Source organism: Entelurus aequoreus, linkage group LG13, assembly GCF_033978785.1.
Source record: "Entelurus aequoreus isolate RoL-2023_Sb linkage group LG13, RoL_Eaeq_v1.1, whole genome shotgun sequence".
Taxonomy (NCBI): domain Eukaryota; kingdom Metazoa; phylum Chordata; class Actinopteri; order Syngnathiformes; family Syngnathidae; genus Entelurus; species Entelurus aequoreus.
This window is the reverse complement of record NC_084743.1, coordinates 5,423,837-5,444,355: the sequence shown is the minus strand read 5'-3', so window position 1 is coordinate 5,444,355 and position 20,519 is coordinate 5,423,837. Positions and strand designations below refer to the sequence as shown.

The following is a 20,519-nucleotide window of genomic DNA, read 5'->3' as shown; positions in this document are numbered from 1 at the left end:
GGTTCTAGTCCTGTGAGACTAAATAGTTCTGATGTTGTGGCGACTGAAAGAAGGTTCTAGTCCTGTGAGACTAAATAGTTCTGATGTTGTGGCGACTGAAAGAAGGTTCTAGTCCTGTGAGACTAAATAGTTCTGATGTGGCGACTGAAAGAAGGTTCTAGTCCTGTGAGACTAAATAGTTCTGATGTTGTGGCGACTGAAAGAAGGTTCTAGTCCTGTGAGACTAAATAGTTCTGATGTTGTGGCGACTGAAAGAAGGTTCTAGTCCTGTGAGACTAAATAGTTCTGATGTTGTGGCGACTGAAAGAAGGTTCTAGTCCTGTGAGACTAAATAGTTCTGATGTTGTGGCGACTGAAAGAAGGTTCTAGTCCTGTGAGACTAAATAGTTCTGATGTGGCGACTGAAAGAAGGTTCTAGTCCTGTGAGACTAAATAGTTCTGATGTTGTGGCGACTGAAAGAAGGTTCTAGTCCTGTGAGACTAAATAGTTCTGATGTTGTGGCGACTGAAAGAAGGTTCTAGTCCTGTGAGACTAAATAGTTCTGATGTTGTGGCGACTGAAAGAAGGTTCTAGTCCTGTGAGACTAAATAGTTCTGATGTGGCGACTGAAAGAAGGTTCTAGTCCTGTGAGACTAAATAGTTCTGATGTTGTGGCGACTGAAAGAAGGTTCTAGTCCTGTGAGACTAAATAGTTCTGATGTTGTGGCGACTGAAAGAAGGTTCTAGTCCTGTGAGACTAAATAGTTCTGATGTTGTGGCGACTAAAAGAAGGTTCTAGTCCTGTGAGACTAAATAGTTCTGATGTGGCGACTGAAAGAAGGTTCTAGTCCTGTGAGACTAAATAGTTCTGATGTTGTGGCGACTAAAAGAAGGTTCTAGTCCTGTGAGACTAAATAGTTCTGATGTGGCGACTGAAAGAAGGTTCTAGTCCTGTGAGACTAAATAGTTCTGATGTTGTGGCGACTGAAAGAAGGTTCTAGTCCTGAGACTAAATAGTTCTGATGTTGTGGCGACTGAAAGAAGGTTCTAGTCCTGTGAGACTAAATAGTTCTGATGTTGTGGCGACTGAAAGAAGGTTCTAGTCCTGTGAGACTAAATAGTTCTGATGTTGTGGCGACTGAAAGAAGGTTCTAGTCCTGTGAGACTAAATAGTTCTGATGTTGTGGCGACTGAAAGAAGGTTCTAGTCCTGTGAGACTAAATAGTTCTGATGTTGTGGCGACTGAAAGAAGGTTCTAGTCCTGTGAGACTAAATAGTTCTGATGTTGTGGCGACTGAAAGAAGGTTCTAGTCCTGTGAGACTAAATAGTTCTGATGTTGTGGCGACTGAAAGAAGGTTCTAGTCCTGTGAGACTAAATAGTTCTGATGTTGTGGCGACTGAAAGAAGGTTCTAGTCCTGTGAGACTAAATAGTTCTGATGTTGTGGCGACTAAAAGAAGGTTCTAGTCCTGTGAGACTAAATAGTTCTGATGTGGCGACTGAAAGAAGGTTCTAGTCCTGTGAGACTAAATAGTTCTGATGTTGTGGCGACTAAAAGAAGGTTCTAGTCCTGTGAGACTAAATAGTTCTGATGTGGCGACTGAAAGAAGGTTCTAGTCCTGTGAGACTAAATAGTTCTGATGTTGTGGCGACTGAAAGAAGGTTCTAGTCCTGTGAGACTAAATAGTTCTGATGTTGTGGCGACTGAAAGAAGGTTCTAGTCCTGTGAGACTAAATAGTTCTGATGTTGTGGCGACTGAAAGAAGGTTCTAGTCCTGTGAGACTAAATAGTTCTGATGTTGTGGCGACTGAAAGAAGGTTCTAGTCCTGTGAGACTAAATAGTTCTGATGTTGTGGCGACTGAAAGAAGGTTCTAGTCCTGTGAGACTAAATAGTTCTGATGTTGTGGCGACTGAAAGAAGGTTCTAGTCCTGTGAGACTAAATAGTTCTGATGTTGTGGCGACTGAAAGAAGGTTCTAGTCCTGTGAGACTAAATAGTTCTGATGTTGTGGTGACTGAAAGAAGGTTCTAGTCCTGTGAGACTAAATAGTTCTGATGTTGTGGCGACTGAAAGAAGGTTCTAGTCCTGTGAGACTAAATAGTTCTGATGTTGTGGCGAGTAAAAGAAGGTTCTAGTCCTGTGAGACTAAATAGTTCTGATGTGGCGACTGAAAGAAGGTTCTAGTCCTGTGAGACTAAATAGTTCTGATGTTGTGGCGACTAAAAGAAGGTTCTAGTCCTGTGAGACTAAATAGTTCTGATGTGGCGACTGAAAGAAGGTTCTAGTCCTGTGAGACTAAATAGTTCTGATGTTGTGGCGACTGAAAGAAGGTTCTAGTCCTGAGACTAAATAGTTCTGATGTTGTGGCGACTGAAAGAAGGTTCTAGTCCTGTGAGACTAAATAGTTCTGATGTTGTGGCGACTAAAAGAAGGTTCTAGTCCTGTGAGACTAAATAGTTCTGATGTGGCGACTGAAAGAAGGTTCTAGTCCTGTGAGACTAAATAGTTCTGATGTTGTGGCGACTGAAAGAAGGTTCTAGTCCTGTGAGACTAAATAGTTCTGATGTTGTGGCGACTGAAAGAAGGTTCTAGTCCTGTGAGACTAAATAGTTCTGATGTTGTGGCGACTGAAAGAAGGTTCTAGTCCTGTGAGACTAAATAGTTCTGATGTTGTTGCGACTGAAAGAAGGTTCTAGTCCTGTGAGACTAAATAGTTCTGATGTTGTGGCGACTGAAAGAAGGTTCTAGTCCTGTGAGACTAAATAGTTCTGATGTTGTGGCGACTGAAAGAAGGTTCTAGTCCTGTGAGACTAAATAGTTCTGATGTTGTGGCGACTGAAAGAAGGTTCTAGTCCTGTGAGACTAAATAGTTCTGATGTTGTGGCGACCGAAAGAAGGTTCTAGTCCTGTGAGACTAAATAGTTCTGATGTTGTGGCGACTGAAAGAAGGTTCTAGTCCTGTGAGACTAAATAGTTCTGATGTTGTGGCGACTAAAAGAAGGTTCTAGTCCTGTGAGACTAAATAGTTCTGATGTGGCGACTGAAAGAAGGTTCTAGTCCTGTGAGACTAAATAGTTCTGATGTTGTGGCGACCGAAAGAAGGTTCTAGTCCTGTGAGACTAAATAGTTCTGATGTGGCGACTGAAAGAAGGTTCTAGTCCTGTGAGACTAAATAGTTCTGATGTTGTGGCGACTGAAAGAAGGTTCTAGTCCTGTGAGACTAAATAGTTCTGATGTTGTGGCGACTGAAAGAAGGTTCTAGTCCTGTGAGACTAAATAGTTCTGATGTTGTGGCGACTGAAAGAAGGTTCTAGTCCTGTGAGACTAAATAGTTCTGATGTGGCGACTGAAAGAAGGTTCTAGTCCTGTGAGACTAAATAGTTCTGATGTTGTGGCGACTAAAAGAAGGTTCTAGTCCTGTGAGACTAAATAGTTCTGATGTTGTGGCGACTGAAAGAAGGTTCTAGTCCTGTGAGACTAAATAGTTCTGATGTTGTGGCGACTGAAAGAAGGTTCTAGTCCTGAGACTAAATAGTTCTGATGTTGTGGCGACTGAAAGAAGGTTCTAGTCCTGTGAGACTAAATAGTTCTGATGTTGTGGCGACTGAAAGAAGGTTCTAGTCCTGTGAGACTAAATAGTTCTGATGTTGTGGCGACTGAAAGAAGGTTCTAGTCCTGTGAGACTAAATAGTTCTGATGTTGTGGCGACTGAAAGAAGGTTCTAGTCCTGTGAGACTAAATAGTTCTGATGTTGTGGCGACTGAAAGAAGGTTCTAGTCCTGTGAGACTAAATAGTTCTGATGTTGTGGCGACTGAAAGAAGGTTCTAGTCCTGTGAGACTAAATAGTTCTGATGTTGTGGCGACTGAAAGAAGGTTCTAGTCCTGTGAGACTAAATAGTTCTGATGTTGTGGCGACTGAAGAAGGTTCTAGTCCTGTGAGACTAAATAGTTCTGATGTTGTGGCGACTGAAAGAAGGTTCTAGTCCTGTGAGACTAAATAGTTCTGATGTTGTGGCGACTAAAAGAAGGTTCTAGTCCTGTGAGACTAAATAGTTCTGATGTGGCGACTGAAAGAAGGTTCTAGTCCTGTGAGACTAAATAGTTCTGATGTTGTGGCGACTAAAAGAAGGTTCTAGTCCTGTGAGACTAAATAGTTCTGATGTGGCGACTGAAAGAAGGTTCTAGTCCTGTGAGACTAAATAGTTCTGATGTTGTGGCGACTGAAAGAAGGTTCTAGTCCTGTGAGACTAAATAGTTCTGATGTTGTGGCGACTGAAAGAAGGTTCTAGTCCTGTGAGACTAAATAGTTCTGATGTTGTGGCGACTGAAAGAAGGTTCTAGTCCTGTGAGACTAAATAGTTCTGATGTTGTGGCGACTGAAAGAAGGTTCTAGTCCTGTGAGACTAAATAGTTCTGATGTTGTGGCGACTAAAAGAAGGTTCTAGTCCTGTGAGACTAAATAGTTCTGATGTGGCGACTGAAAGAAGGTTCTAGTCCTGTGAGACTAGGAGGAGGATTCAGACTCTGCACCTCCAAGCCGCAGGACTTTGATCCTGCAACTTTCTCATCTTCTTCCCAAGCCACACCCACCAGGCCACGCCCATCAAGACGCACGCCACCGACTCCACGTAGTAACCGTCCAAGGTTGTGACGCAGGCTCCGCCCTCTTTGACGCACATCTGCAGACAGGAAGTGAGCGTCATGGTCGTCATCATCGTTGTCGCCGTCGCCGCTGACTTACCTTGGCCGCCTCGGGGGAGGAGCAGGTGAGGCCGGCTGCACCTTGACACTCCCTCCAGGTGAGCGGGTCCACCAGCCAGAGGGCCACAGTGGAGGGCCAGTTGCCTCCCAGGTTGGTGAGCGTGTTCAGCAGCGTCATGTAGGTGCCGCCGATCAGGGGGTCGCTGACCTTGGCGTGGAAGGCCATGCAGGCCACGTACATGCTGTACAAGGTCACCTGTGGCACACCACGCAGGTAAGACTACTATGGTCATGTTGTAGTGGCCGGGTGATGCTTGGAGGAGCACTCAAGGCTACTATATTGGCTGACATGGATGGAAGTGTTGTTTGCTGTGGGATGTTGCCTCCTCCTATTTGCTATCAAGTTCATGTTTAGTGCTGCTTGTTCGTTATTCCCTCCTAGTAGTAGTAGTAGTGTGTTTGCTGTGGGATGTTGCCTCCTCCTATTTGCTATCAAGTTCATGTTTAGTGCTGCTTGTTCGTTATTCCCTCCTAGTAGTAGTAGTAGTGTGTTGTTTGCTGTGGGATGTTGCCTCCTCCTATTTGCTATCAAGTTCATGTTTAGTGCTGCTTGTTCGTTATTCCCTCCTAGTAGTAGTGGTAGTGTGTTGTTTGCTGTGGGATGTTGCCTCCTCCTATTTGCTATCAAGTTCATGTTTAGTGCTGCTTGTTCGTTATTCCCTCCTAGTAGTAGTAGTAGTGTGTTGTTTGCTGTGGGATGTTGCCTCCTCCCATTTGCTATCAAGTTCATGTTTAGTGCTGCTTGTTCGTTATTCCCTCCTAGTAGTAGTAGTGTGTTGTTTGCTGTGGGATGTTGCCTCCTCCTATTTGCTATCAAGTTCAAGTTTAGTGCTGCTTGTTCGTTATTCCCTCCTAGTAGTAGTAGTGTGTTGTTTGCTGTGGGATGTTGCCTCCTCCTATTTGCTATCAAGTTCAAGTTTAGTGCTGCTTGTTCGTTATTCCCTCCTAGTAGTAGTAGTAGTGTGTTTGCTGTGGGATGTTGCCTCCTCCTATTTGCTATCAAGTTCATGTTTAGTGCTGCTTGTTCGTTATTCCCTCCTAGTAGTAGTAGTAGTGTGTTTGCTGTGGGATGTTGCCTCCTCCTATTTGTTATCAAGTTCATGTTTAGTGCTGCTTGTTCGTTATTCCCTCCTAGTAGTAGTAGTAGTGTGTTTGCTGTGGGATGTTGCCTCCTCCTATTTGTTATCAAGTTCATGTTTAGTGCTGCTTGTTCGTTATTACCTCCTAGTAGTAGTAGTAGTGTGTTGTTTGCTGTGGGATGTTGCCTCCTCCTATTTGCTATCAAGTTCATGTTTAGTGCTGCTTGTTCGTTATTCCCTCCTAGTAGTAGTAGTGTGTTGTTTGCTGTGGGATGTTGCCTCCTCCTATTTGCTATCAAGTTCATGTTTAGTGCTGCTTGTTCGTTATTCCCTCCTAGTAGTAGTAGTAGTGTGTTTGCTGTGGGATGTTGCCTCCTCCTATTTGTTATCAAGTTCATGTTTAGTGCTGCTTGTTCGTTATTCCCTCCTAGTAGTAGTAGTAGTGTGTTTGCTGTGGGATGTTGCCTCCTCCTATTTGTTATCAAGTTCATGTTTAGTGCTGCTTGTTCGTTATTACCTCCTAGTAGTAGTAGTAGTGTGTTGTTTGCTGTGGGATGTTGCCTCCTCCTATTTGCTATCAAGTTCATGTTTAGTGCTGCTTGTTCGTTATTCCCTCCTAGTAGTAGTAGTGTGTTGTTTGCTGTGGGATGTTGCCTCCTCCTATTTGCTATCAAGTTCATGTTTAGTGCTGCTTGTTCGTTATTCCCTCCTAGTAGTAGTAGTAGTGTGTTGTTTGCTGTGGGATGTTGCCTCCTCCCATTTGCTATCAAGTTCATGTTTAGTGCTGCTTGTTCGTTATTCCCTCCTAGTAGTAGTAGTGTGTTGTTTGCTGTGGGATGTTGCCTCCTCCCATTTGCTATCAAGTTCATGTTTAGTGCTGCTTGTTCGTTATTCCCTCCTAGTAGTAGTAGTGTGTTGTTTGCTGTGGGATGTTGCCTCCTCCCATTTGCTATCAAGTTCATGTTTAGTGCTGCTTGTTCGTTATTCCCTCCTAGTAGTAGTAGTAGTGTGTTTGCTGTGGGATGTTGCCTCCTCCCATTTGCTATCAAGTTCATGTTTAGTGCTGCTTGTTCGTTATTCCCTCCTAGTAGTAGTAGTAGTGTGTTGTTTGCTGTGGGATGTTGCCTCCTCCTATTTGCTATCAAGTTCATGTTTAGTGCTGCTTGTTCGTTATTCCCTCCTAGTAGTAGTAGTAGTGTGTTGTTTGCTGTGGGATGTTGCATCCTCCTATTTGCTATCAAGTTCATGTTTAGTGCTGCTTGTTCGTTATTACCTCCTAGTAGTAGTAGTAGTGTGTTGTTTGCTGTGGGATGTTGCATCCTCCTATTTGCTATCAAGTTCATGTTTAGTGCTGCTTGTTCGTTATTCCCTCCTAGTAGTAGTAGTAGTGTGTTGTTTGCTGTGGGATGTTGCCTCCTCCTATTTGCTATCAAGTTCATGTTTAGTGCTGCTTGTTCGTTATTCCCTCCTAGTAGTAGTAGTGTGTTGTTTGCTGTGGGATGTTGCCTCCTCCTATTTGCTATCAAGTTCATGTTTAGTGCTGCTTGTTGTTTTCATGGTACAAAGAGACTTCTCACATCAACTTCTGACGCTGTCTTCTTGACATAAACCACATCAAAAGTAGCGCTGACTAACTCTGATGGAACACTTTGTCAATATTAGTCCAAAACCTGCTACCCAATCCTTCCCCTTAAAGCCACGCCCCCTGTACTCCAGCCAGGTGAGTGGTTGCAGCGAGGCGCTCACCTGATGCAGGGCGTAGCTGAGCAGCACCACGCCGTAGTAGTAAACAGGAAAGCCTTCCTCTCCTCTCACACTGGGCGTCCACCAGACCAGCAGAGCAAATTCCAGACCAATGATCAACCTGCAACATGTTATCAATCAATCAATGTCGTTATCAATCAATAAGTCAATCGCAATGTATTTCTACAGTCCTTAAAAGGCTTCACAAACCACACATAGTTATAAGTACACCTCAGCATAACATTGTATCTTTATTAACACTGAAGAAAACTAAATTTTTTTTTTTCAAAAGGGACCGTAGTCAGACCAATGTGGTCTGTACATGATGCAAGGCAAGAGCGCTAATACCACACCACCTTAGCTCACCCTTTAGAGCACAGCTGTAACTTCCTGCCACTAAACCTGCAGAATATAGCACTTCTCCGGTTTCTCTTTGTTTACATTTTCACTATTTTCTTACACTTTATGAAGCATTTCTTACATATTCCTTCATTTTAAGAGCTTATTGTTAAATGTTCAATGTGATTTGACTATTTTGTTGACATTGTTTGAGTGTTTTCCATGTTGTGTTGACAGTTCCTCTCTGCCTTAATAGCTGAGGGATCATAATCACAGGAAGTTACATTTCTAATCAAATATATTTTTCCATAAACCATAAAAAATATCAAAAACTAGAATTTGCAATTCCGCTTCAGATGAGAAATGTGGGATATGCAGTCCATTTCCTATTCATTGTCTATGGGGGGAAATTACCGGGAAAACCGGGAATTTGGGGAAAGGGAAAACATGTTTTGTGTTCAACATGTGAAGAGTAGTGTGGGTGGATGGTTGAAAGGTCGGAGTCAGGTAGAAAAAGGTGCAGAACTTTGGGGATTTAGGGCATTGTAGAACTATGAATACGTTCGTTTGAATGGGAATTTCCTAGAAATTTGGGAAAAATTAGAATTTTTGAAAATATAGGAAATACAACAATTGTCCCGGATGATATGAATGGGTTGGTGTTGGAATTTTTCAACACGGTTGAAAAAGGTTGACGTAGTAACAGTCTGAATTTAAATGAGTATTTCTGAATTCCTGGGATTTCTGGAAAACTGGAAATTAGTACGAAAAGAAAAATGGTAGTTCGGTTGTCCCAATTAAGAAGAATGTTTTGAAGGTGGAATGGTCAAAAACAGTTGAAAATGTGAACTGTGAAAACTTTCCAGGAAGAAGTGAAAATAGGGCTTTGGAAAACCGGAAATTCATGGAAATTTTTTGAACTTGGAAAATGGTAGTTTGAAGGTGTGTGGAGGGCGGAACGATTCCAATCGGTTGAGAAATGTGGAAAGTGTGCAAGTTTGAAAATCGGCCCATTCATTTTCAATGGGAAAAATGACCCAGAAAACCGGGAATTCTGGGTAATCTGTGAAATTTGGGAAAAATTTGAATTTTTGAAAATATAGGAAATACAACAATTGTCCCGGATGATATGAATGGGTTGGTGTTGGAATTTTTCAACACGGTTGAAAAAGGTTGACGTAGTAACAGTCTGAATTTAAATGAGTATTTCTGAATTCCTGGGATTTCGGGAAAACTGGAAATTAGTACGAAAAGAAAAATGGTAGTTCGGCTGTCCCAATTAAGAAGAATGTTTTGAAGGTGGAATGGTCAAAAACAGTTGAAAAGGTGAACTGTGAAAACTTTCCAGGAAGAAGTGAAAATAAGGCTTTGGAAAACCGGAAATTCATGGAATTTTTTTGGAACTTGGAAAATGGTAGTTTGAAGGTGTGTGGAGGGTGGAATGATTCCAATCGGTTGAGAAATGTGGAAAGTGTGCAAGTTTGAAAATTGGCCCATTCATTTTCAATGGGAAAAATGACCCAGAAAACCGGGAATTCTGGGTAATCTGTGAAATTTCATTTTATTTTTAGAGGGAGCTCACGATTCCTGATCGAGCCCAACGTTTTGATACTTGAACGCTTCCCAGCAGATAAAGACTAGACTGTGGAGCGTGCCAAAGTTTTGCGGTGGAATTATAATAAATAGATCCGTTTTTTTGGTGTACAATCTTGTATATTGTAATATTACATATGTATATTACAATAATAATAATAAATAGATTGTTTTTGGTGTAGAATCTTATATATTGTAATATTATATATGTATATTATAGTAATACTAATAATAAATACATTGTTTTTTGGTGTAGAATCTTATGTGCGAATGTTTGGACAGCCACACAATAATAATAATAATAATAATAATTATAAATAGATGATTTTTTGGTGTAGAATCTTTTATGTGTGAATGTTGGACATTTACACAATAATAATAATAATAATAATAATAATAAATAGATTATTTTTGGTGTACAATCTTATATGTGTGATTGCTTGGACATTCACACATTATTACAATAATAATAATGATAAATCGTTTTTTGGTGTACAATTTAATATGTGTGAATGTTTGGACATTCACACAATAATAATAATAAATATGTTTGTTTTTTTTACTGTAGAATCTTATATGTGATTGTTGGACATTCACACAATAATAATAATAATAATAAATAGATTATTTTTTGGTGTAGAATCTTATGTGTGAATGCTTGAACATTCACACAACAATAGTAATAATATATATATGATTTATTTTTTGTGTAGAATCTGATATGTGTGAATGTTTGGACATTCACACAATAATAATAATAATAATAATAAATATGTTTTTTGGTGTAGACTCTTACATGTGTGAATATTGGACATTCAGACAACAATAATAATAATAATAATAATAATAACAAATATATGATTTTTTTGGGTGTAGAATCTGATATGTGAGAATGTTGGACAGTCACACAATAATAATAAATATATGTTTTTTTGGTGTAGAATCTTATATGTGTGAATGTTGGACATTCAGACAACAATAATAATAATAATAATAATAACAAATATATGATTTTTTGGGTGTAGAATCTGATATGTGAGAATGTTGGACAGTCACACAATATGCAGCGATATAAAGACTAATATGGTGATAGTTTTCAGCCATAAGGCCCAGCACTAATTCATACTATTTTGAAAAGTCCAACACCTAATGAAGGTTTTGACATGTGTTTAAAAATGTTGTTTTGAACATCATCAATATGTGTGTCACACCCTAAACCTTTAAGTTTAGGGTGTGATGGGAACTACCTTCAAGACTCTTGTGTACAGGGGGCCCAGAATTACGTGCTACCCCCTTTGCTGTGTGTGTGTGTTCTTGAGACATGACGAAGGAAAAGTATCTTCCATATGAGGAGGTGTGAACAAGTGATGACATAAATCAATAACATTGCATCTAATAGACAATGTCTCATTTGCACCCCTGCTGGTGACATCTATCAAAATGAGGGTGGTCCCAAAAAGGAAGGATTTTTCAAATTGACTGTGTGTCACTTTTAAAAGTGCTCCCCCCTCTGGTCAACATATGAAATAACAAGTGTGTGTAAGAAATTGAAATGCGCCCCCTTCGGCCATAATTAATAAAAATAAATAAATAAATAAATAAATAAATATGTATATAGAGCAAACCTGGGCATTCTGCGGCCCGTGGGCCGCATCCGGCCCTTTGTGCGTCCCTGTCCGGCCCGCGTGAGGCCAATTATAAATTACAAAATAAATTTAAAAATGTATCTATGTCGAGTGTGCAATACAACGGTGCTGCTTTTCTTTTGAAAATCGTTATTTGTATTACTTCCGTGTGGACGTATGCGTGTGCGTGATTGTGAGTGAATGTGAACAGCTGCAATCACATTACAAAATAAAGTTGAAAAAACATCTATGTCGTGCGCGCAATACAACTGTGCTGCTTTTATTTTGAAAAGTATTATTTATGGCCGTGTGTCCGTGTGTAACCTGCGAGTGAAGGTGCACACGCAGCGACAAGTGATGCACGGTTTACACCCGAGACGCTAAAAAGAGAAAAGTTCATGACGAATGGCGTGTTTCCAACAAGACATGGACTGCCAAGCAACGTTCCCTCTAAGGTGCGCGCCTGCGCAATTGCGCACTGCTCAAGCGTCCGCTGCGCGCAGCAAATATATGCCGCGCACCAAATCAAATCCCATCTGAATTCTAAACAAAATAAACACATTTATTCTATGTAATTTTGCAATGCAACTTTGAGTGACAGTGACAACAAGCGGCCCTAACGGTGTTCGTCAACACCGTTCAATTGAACACCGTTCAATTATTGTAACGTCTATCGAGATGCTTCGAGGACAGGAATTATATCCATCACTTTATTGAGCAAAACTGTTTATATTCGGACATAACCACACCAAAAACATGAGTAAAACACTTCTATCTGGAAAAACTAGTCATTTTCTGCCGTACAAACCAGGCCAAAAGCAACTTGTCATCTGTCACCAACACGCATACCACTAAACCACTGGTGCGTTTATGGCCACACAAAAAGTCGGACAACTCAAACACCACACAAAGTTACACTATGACTCCTCAGTCATACGTGTGCTTATTTTACTGTCATTTATTATTAATGTTAATTTATTTGTATTAGTCATGGAATGCTGTTACACACACTATGTTGAAGTATTACTATTATTATTAGTTATTATTATTATTATTTATCTTACGGTATATATCAAAAATAATATTGAGCAAAATTTAATTGAAATATTGTCGATGTGGCCCTCCAGCAGTGCTCGGGTTGCTCATGCGGCCCCCGGTAAAAATTAATTGCCCACCCCTGATATAGAGACATACTTGAAGTAAATAATGAAGATTAAAAACCAATTACAAACAAAAAATTCTACACATTTTTTTTTTACTGAAAGCTTACCTTTTTCTCACAATGTGTCAACTTTTTGCTTATAACATTGGGAACAATTCCTCATATTGTTTTTGTTTCTGTAATATTGTAATATTTTCTGGTAAAATTATTACTTTTTTATGTAAAATTATTACTTTTTTATGTAAAATGGTGACATAAAATTCTGACCTTTATCACAATATTGCCAATTTGGTGGTTGTTCTTGTGAAATTATGACTTTTAATATTATAATTATAATCATAATTTTACTTGGCAAAATTATGATTATAATTATAATATTTTCAAAATTGTTTAAAGTTTTCTTATAAAAGTGTGACTTTTGTCGAGTAAAATGACGACTCTTTTCATAAAATTTGCCAAAATGTTAAGCTTTTCTTGTAAAATTGCGACTGTTGAGTAAAATTCCAACTTTTATCATAGTATTGCACAAATGTTCCGTTTTTCTTGTAAAAATTTTGACTTGCGTTGAGTAAAATTACAACTTGTATTATATTGGCAAAATTCTAAATTTTTCTTGTGAAATTTCAACCTATTTTTTAGAGCAATCTTTTTTATATTTATAAAATAATTTTTAGATTTTATATCTATATATTATTAATATTGTAAATACACTGCTTTATATATCTAGAAAGGGGGATGCTAAAGAGGTAGGCATTTTTCGGAGGTCTCAAGAAGATAACAAATACTACAATGTGTGTGTGTGTGCGTGTGTGTGTGTGTGCGTTAGTGTATGTGTGTGTGTGTGTGTGCTGCAAGAACCTGAAGGGGAAGGCCTTGTAGAAGACGTCCAGCGGCCTGGGTCCTGCCGTGTATTTACTGATGAGGAGCGGCAGAAGGATCTGCAGAGGCACCATGGGCACCGCCAGCAGTGCTAACTGCGCCTTGGGAACGCCGGCCTCCACCAGCTTCAGACCCGTCACTGCGTCGGCCGCCGAGAAGCCCACCTGGAACGAGGAGAAGTGTGATGCGAGCATCCGACTGTGAGAAGGTGAGCGTGGTCACAAGTTCCTGTACTTTGGCGGTGAGGAGCAGCGCACAGAAGGTGAAGACGGCGGGCCTCTTGATGATGCTGATCAGCAGCCTGTAGGTCTCACACACGCCCTGCGTCTCCTCCTCCACTCGCCGCCTGCCTTTGTAACGCACGCTCTCACTTTTCATCACGGCCACCAGCGTGGTGGACACCAGGAAGACCACGCCCCAGAAGAACAGGAAGTCTACCAAGAAAAAGGCTGGAAGGTCAACTGGACAGCGGGTGGAAGACAAGCGGCCATGTTGGGATGCTACCTGACAAGGTGACGATGCCCGTGTCCTGGGGCTGCGCGCGCAGGTATTTGTTGCAGAAGTCGGCAGACTCCAGCGCCAGGAAGAGCACGTTGCCCAGGAAGTAACCTGCTGTCTGACCCACCGAGTTGCAGGTGGACGCGTAGCCCACGTTCTCTCTGGACAGCATGGTGAGGGCCCAGCCGTCCACCGCAATGTCCTGACAACAAACATGCGGTTACAAACTAGTAAACCTTTTATTGGGAGCAGGGAAAGTGTCAAATTCCCACTCAAATGTGATCAAATTATTTTTGTCTTTATTTAAATCATTAACTAAATATAACTAAATAACTAGACAAATAAATATAAATGTATTTAAATAATTACAAAAATATTAAAACAATTAGTTAAATAAATGTATTTAAATAATTAATATTTAAACAAAAATGTACACTAAATAATAAAAAATAAAACAATTAGTAAAATAAATGTATTTAAATAATTAAATATTGAAATAATTAGTTAAATACGAATGTCCACTAAATAATTAAATAACTAGTCAAATACATATAAATGTATTTAAATAATTACAAAATATTAAAACAATTAGTTGAATAAATGTAAATGTATTTAAATAATTTATTTTTAAATAAAAATGTACACTAAATAATAATAAAAATATTAAAATAATTAGTTAAATAAATGTAAATGTATTTAAATATTTAAATAATTAGTTAAATACAAATGTTCACTAAATAATTAAATAACTAGTCAAATACATATCAATGTATTTAAATAATTAGAAAATATTAAAACAATTAGTTAAATAAATGTAAATGTATTTAAATAATTTATATTTAAATAAAAATGTACACTAAATAATAAATATTAAAAATAAAATAATTAGTTAATAAATGTAAATGTATTTAAATAATTAAATATTGAAATAATTAGTTAAATACAAATGTCTACAAAATAATTAAAGTCAAATAAATAGAAATGTATTTAAATAATAAAATTAAAAATAATTAAATATTGAAATTATTAGCTAAATACCAATGTACACTAAATAAATATTGAAATAACTAGTCAAGTAGAAAAGTACACTATAATAATTTAAAAAATATTTGAATAATTAGTTAAATAAATGTAAATGTATCTAAATAATCAATTTAATATTTAAATGAGAAAAGGTACACTAAATAATTAAATATTTAAATAGTTAAATATACATGTCTCTTAAATGTTGAAATTGTTGAATAAAAACAATTTAATAATGAAATAATTTGTTAAATGAATATAAATGTATTTAAATAATTCAATATTGAAATAATGAGTTAAATATACATGTATTTAAATAATTAATTAAATATTGAACTAATTACTTCAATAAATATAAATGTACAATAAATGACACATTGGACGAAAACTGGAGGCTGTGGTACGCGCCAAAGTTTTGCGGCAGAATAATAATAACTAGATCGTTTATACATGCAAAATGCTAAATATCGGGTGTGTCCTTAGTAGGACGTGAAAAAGCTTACCTGTGTGGCCGCGAGAAAGGCCAGCATGAAGAAGACGGCCGTGAGTGCCAGTATGTCGGGGCCTCCTTCCCCCTGCAGCAGGGACTCCACTCTCACGGACAAGTAAATCATGAAGAGGCCCAGCAGGTACTGTGTGGGTACCAGCCAGGACTTCCTACGCAGACACAGGCACAGATGACATACCGTACGTCCCCACACGGCGTCCACGTTCCGTCTTACCTCCGACCAAACTTTCTGAAGTAAAGTGCGTCCACAAGCGGCGCCCACACCAGCTTGAGGCTAAACGGCCAGAAGACAAAGCTGAAGATGGCCTGGTCCCTGTAGCTGACGCTCTGACTCTGGAGGATCAACGGAATGCTGCCGGCCAGTCCCAGAGGAATCCCTTGCAGCACGTAAAGGAAAAGGAGAAGCAAGACGTTTCCCAGCTCCGACCGGATCCCAGGAGGCCTCCTGTCCTCCGAGTCAGACCCCGCGGCGAGGAAGTCCGCCTCCTCCTCCAGGAGCCCGGTCTCAGAGGCGTCCATCATGGCCTCGGGACGGGGGCAGAGACCCGCTAGCTTTCTTTGGCGCCCATTCTTGTGCGACGTCAAATCCCGGCACTCCATGACGGCACACGGGACGTCAAAGGGTGCTGAGCCCTCTGCAAACCTGCAACAAATGGGAAACACTTGACCTTTGACTCGTACAAACTGTGAAAAGCCAAGCGGTTCCATTACTCAATTGTGACGTCTGGCTTTGGGACACGGGTGGTGGGCAACTTCCCAGCAGGCTGCATGTCAAGTGGAACTTAAAACCAGTCATGGGGTCAATGAATGATGCAAGGAAGGAAACATGAGACTCTCTCACCTTGGCTTACCTCTGCGAGTGTACATGCTTTAAACAGCCTACATGCCACAAGACAATCATCAATAGGATGTGAAAGACACAACACATGCATGACAATAACAAGATGTGACAATAACAACATGTGGGCATGCATACCTGATTGTGCCGGCAGTGGAATGAGCGACATGCTAAACCAAACAGCGCACACACAAAAAAAGCCAAATTACACAAAATTAACCAACGTCGAATTATTGTGGGTTTTATTGAGCGTGAAAATGTAACAAAACAAACAATATAAAGACAGAAAGGAAAGTCTACCGTGCACGTTAAACAGCTCACATCCGCGAAGAAAGCGACACCGGAAGCAGGAAGTTGAGCGCGCGTAACGTTCAAACACCTCCGGGCCACTACACATGACGTGTCACAAGTGAAGCTGATATTTGGTTCCGCTTACAGAATGTATTTTTTTTATAATTTTTTTATTTATGTAACTGAGGGTTGATATATGTCGCCTATACTGTATAAAACTACAAAATAACAAACACAGAGGTTCCAGTTTTACACGAGGACCACTATATTTCGTTTGTTTTCAAAACTCCGCTCCACCACAATGTGTCACCACTTCCGCTCTTAGCGCCTTCAAAATAAGAGCTCAAGGCATATACTGTATAACAGCTTATAACAGGAACTTAATATCACAAAGAGGCAAGTCCATAAAAATAGGTTACATTTATTTTTTTATTTTTTTTATTGAACAACAAACATACATTTATAATTCACTCAACAGTCAAGGCGCTTTCAACAACAAGGAAAGAAAACAAAAGCAAATACAGATATAGTATTAAATATTAATAAATAATAATAATTAAAAAAATAATAATACAATTAAATAATAAATAAATGAATACATAAATAAATAAATAAATAAATAAATAAATAAATAAAGACAAAAAGGGCTACATAAATCACTTTAAATGTATTAAGTGGTTAGAGTGTCCGCCCTGAGATGGGTAGGTTGTGAGTTCAAACCCCGGCCGAGTCATACCAAAGACTATAAAAATGGGAGCCATTACCTCCCTGCTTGGCACTCAGCATCAAGGGTTGGAATTGGGGGTTAAATTACCAAAAATGATTTCCGGGCGCGGCCACCGCTGCTGCTCACTGCTCCCCTCACTGATCAAGGGTGATGGGTCAAATGCAGAGAATAATTTCGCCACACCTAGTGTGTGTGTGACTATCATTGGTACTTTAACTTTAACTTTAACAAAGATATCAATGCAGCTGAGATAGGCTCCAGCACCCCCCGCGACCATAAAAGGGACAAGCTGTAAAAAATGGATGGATGGATCAATTTAAGGGCTTTTGTACTCTTAATCATTCTCCAAGATTTGATTGATAATTGTAAACCATTAAGCCAATTACAAAAATGTAGGCCTTACTTTCATAAATCAACATTTATGTAGAACATTTTTTTGCCTGGATTGATTGATTGATTGATTGATTGATTGATTGATTGATTGATTGAAACTTGTATTAGTAGATTGCACAGTACAGTACATATTCCGTACAGTTGACCACTAAATGGTAAGACCCCAATAAGTTTTTCAACTTGTTTAAGTCGGGGTCCACGTAATCAATTCATGGTAAATAATTCATGGAGGATAATAATGTTGACAAACATTTCTATGTTACAGCCAAATTTGATCTCTTCTATAGTTTGGCTTACAGAATGTTACTCTGCATGATTTAAAACAAGGTGTGGAACACGGTTACGCCGAGGAACACATTGCAGTTATGGCTGCCCTAACAGTATATCACTTATGAATATCAATGTATAAGAATTCACCTCATGATATTATACAATTAATTACTATGCATTTGATTATTATATTTGTAACTACTACCAGCAGAGATGTTCTCCAGCAGAGATGTTCTCTAGCAGCGATATTCTCCAGCAGAGATGTTCTCCAGCAGAGATGTTCTCCAGCAGAGATATTCTCCAGCAGAGATGTTCTCCAGCAGAGATGTTCTCCAGCAGAGATTTTCTCCAGCAGAGATATTCTCCAGCAGAGATATTCTCGAGCAGAGATGTTCTTCAGCAGAGATATTCTCTAGCAGAGATGTTCTCCAGGAGAGATGTTCTCCAGCAGAGATGTCCTCCAACAGAGATGTTCTCCAGCAGAGATGTTCTCCGGCAGAGATGTTCTCCAACAGAGATATTATCCAACAGAGATGTTCTCAAGCAGAGATGTTCTCCAGCAGAGATGTTCTCCAACAGAGATATTATCCAACAGAGATGTTCTCCAACAGAGATGTTCTCCAATAGAGATGTCCTCCAACAGAGATGTTCTCTAGCAGAGATGTTCTCCAGCAGAGATGTTCTCCAACAGAGATGTTCTCTAGCAGAGATGTCCTCCAACAGAGATGTTCTCCAGCAGAGATATTCCCTAGCAGAGATATTCCCTAGCAGAGATGTTCTCCAACAGAGATGTTCTCTAGCAGAGATGTTCTCCAGCAGAGATGTTCTCCAGCAGAGATGTTCTCCAGCAGAGATGTCCTCCAACAGAGATGTCCTCCAACAGAGATGTTTTCCAGCAGAGATATTCTCCACCAGATATGTCCTCCAACAGAGATGTTCTCCAGCAGAGATGTTCTCCAGCAGAGATGTTCTCTAGCAGAGATGTTCTCCAGCAGAGATGTCCTCCAACAGAGATGTTCTCCAACAGAGATGTTCTCCAACAGAGATGTTCTCCAGCAGAGATGTTCTCTAGCAGAGATGTTCTCCAACAGAGATGTCCTCCAACAGAGATGTCCTCCAGCAGAGATGTTCTCCAGCAGAGATATTCTCTAGCAGAGATGTCCTCCAACAGAGATGTTCTCCAGCAGAGATGTTCTCTAGCAGAGATGTCCTCCAACAGAGATGTTCTCCAGCAGAGATGTTCTCTAGCAGAGATGTCCTCCAACAGAGATGTTTTCCAGCAGAGATATTCTCCAGCAGAGATGTCCTCCAACAGAGATGTTCTCCAGCAGAGATGTTCTCCAGCAGAGATGTTCTCCAGGAGAGATGTTCTCCAGCAGAGATGTCCTCCAACAGAGATGTTCTCCAACAGAGATGTTCTCTAGCAGAGATGTTCTCCAGCAGAGATGTTCTCCAACAGAGATGTTCTCTAGCAGAGATGTTCTCCAGCAGAGATGTTCTCCAACAGAGATGTTCTCTAGCAGAGATATTCTCCAGCAGAGATGTTCTCCAACAGAGATGTTCTCTAGCAGAGATGTCCTCCAACAGAGATGTCCTCCAACAGAGATGTTCTCCAGCAGAGATGTTCTCCAGCAGAGATGTTCTCCAACAGAGATGTTCTCCAGCAGAGATGTCCTCCAACAGAGATGTTCTCCAGCAGAGATGTCCTCCAACAGAGATGTTCTCCAACAGAGATGTTCTCTAGCAGAGATGTTCTCCAGCAGAGATGTTCTCCAGCAGAGATGTCCTCCAACAGAGATGTTCTCCAACAGAGATGTTCTCCAGGAGAGATGTTCTCCAGCAGAGATGTCCTCCAACAGAGATGTTCTCCAACAGAGATGTTCTCCAGCAGAGATGTTCTCCAACAGAGATGTTCTCTAGCAGAGATGTTCTCCAGGAGAGATGTTCTCCAGCAGAGATGTTCTCCAGCAGAGATATTCTTTAGCAGAGATATTCTCCAGCAGAGATATTCCCTAGCAGAGATATTCCCTAGCAGAGATGTTCTCCAGCAGAGATGTTCTCCAGGAGAGATGTTCTCCAGCAGAGATGTTCTCCAGCAGAGATGTTCTCCAGCAGAGATATTCTCCAGCAGAGATGTTTTCCAACAGAGATGTTCTCTAGCAGAGATGTTCTCCAGCAGAGATGTTCTCCAACAGAGATGTTCTCTAGCAGAGATGTCCTCCAACAGAGATGTTCTCCAGCAGAGATATTCCCTAGCAGAGATATTCCCTAGCAGAGATGTTCTCCAACAGAGATGTTCTCTAGCAGAGATGTTCTCCAGCAGAGATGTTCTCCAGCAGAGATGTTCTCCAGCAGAGATGTCCTCCAACAGAGATGTCCTCCAACAGAGATGTTTTCCAGCAGAGATATTCTCCACCAGATATGTCCTCCAACAGAGATGTTCTCCAGCAGAGATGTTCTCCAGCAGAGATGTTCTCTAGCAGAGATGTTCTCCAGCAGAGATGTCCTCCAACAGAGATGTTCTCCAACAGAGATGTTCTCCAACAGAGATGTTCTCCAGCAGAGATGTTCTCTAGCAGAGATGTTCTCCAACAGAGATGTCCTCCAACAGAGATGTCCTCCAGCAGAGATGTTCTCCAGCAGAGATATTCTCTAGCAGAGATGTCCTCCAACAGAGATGTTCTCCAGCAGAGATGTTCTCTAGCAGAGATGTCCTCCAACAGAGATGTTCTCCAGCAGAGATGTTCTCTAGCAGAGATGTCCTCCAACAGAGATGTTTTCCAGCAGAGATATTCTCCAGCAGAGAT

The 20,519-nt window shown here is 40.2% G+C and overlaps 1 protein-coding gene across 8 annotated transcripts; it reads right to left on the bottom strand.

Annotated features, from left to right (window-relative positions):
- Positions 1–3,503: 3,503 nt before the first annotated feature.
- Positions 3,504–16,425, bottom strand: slc33a1 (solute carrier family 33 member 1). 8 transcript variants are annotated; one of them, XM_062067297.1, is made up of 12 exons: positions 16,332–16,408; positions 16,170–16,201; positions 16,045–16,072; positions 15,905–15,974; positions 15,408–15,836; positions 15,189–15,342; positions 13,669–13,864; positions 13,399–13,598; positions 13,144–13,328; positions 7,570–7,687; positions 4,725–4,940; positions 3,504–4,662 (listed from the first exon to the last, which is right to left on the bottom strand). In XM_062067297.1, exons 3-12 carry the CDS (start codon positions 16,058–16,060, stop codon positions 4,501–4,503), a joined length of 1,746 nt encoding a protein of 581 aa, XP_061923281.1. In that variant the 5' UTR covers positions 16,061–16,072; positions 16,170–16,201; positions 16,332–16,408; the 3' UTR covers positions 3,504–4,500. The 8 variants fall into 8 exon arrangements, with proteins under 8 accessions (XP_061923281.1, XP_061923284.1, XP_061923288.1 ...); XM_062067300.1 differs by having other exon boundaries at positions 16,035–16,072; positions 16,332–16,390; XM_062067304.1 differs by having other exon boundaries at positions 15,905–15,957; positions 16,035–16,072; positions 16,332–16,362.
- Positions 16,426–20,519: the final 4,094 nt, after the last annotated feature.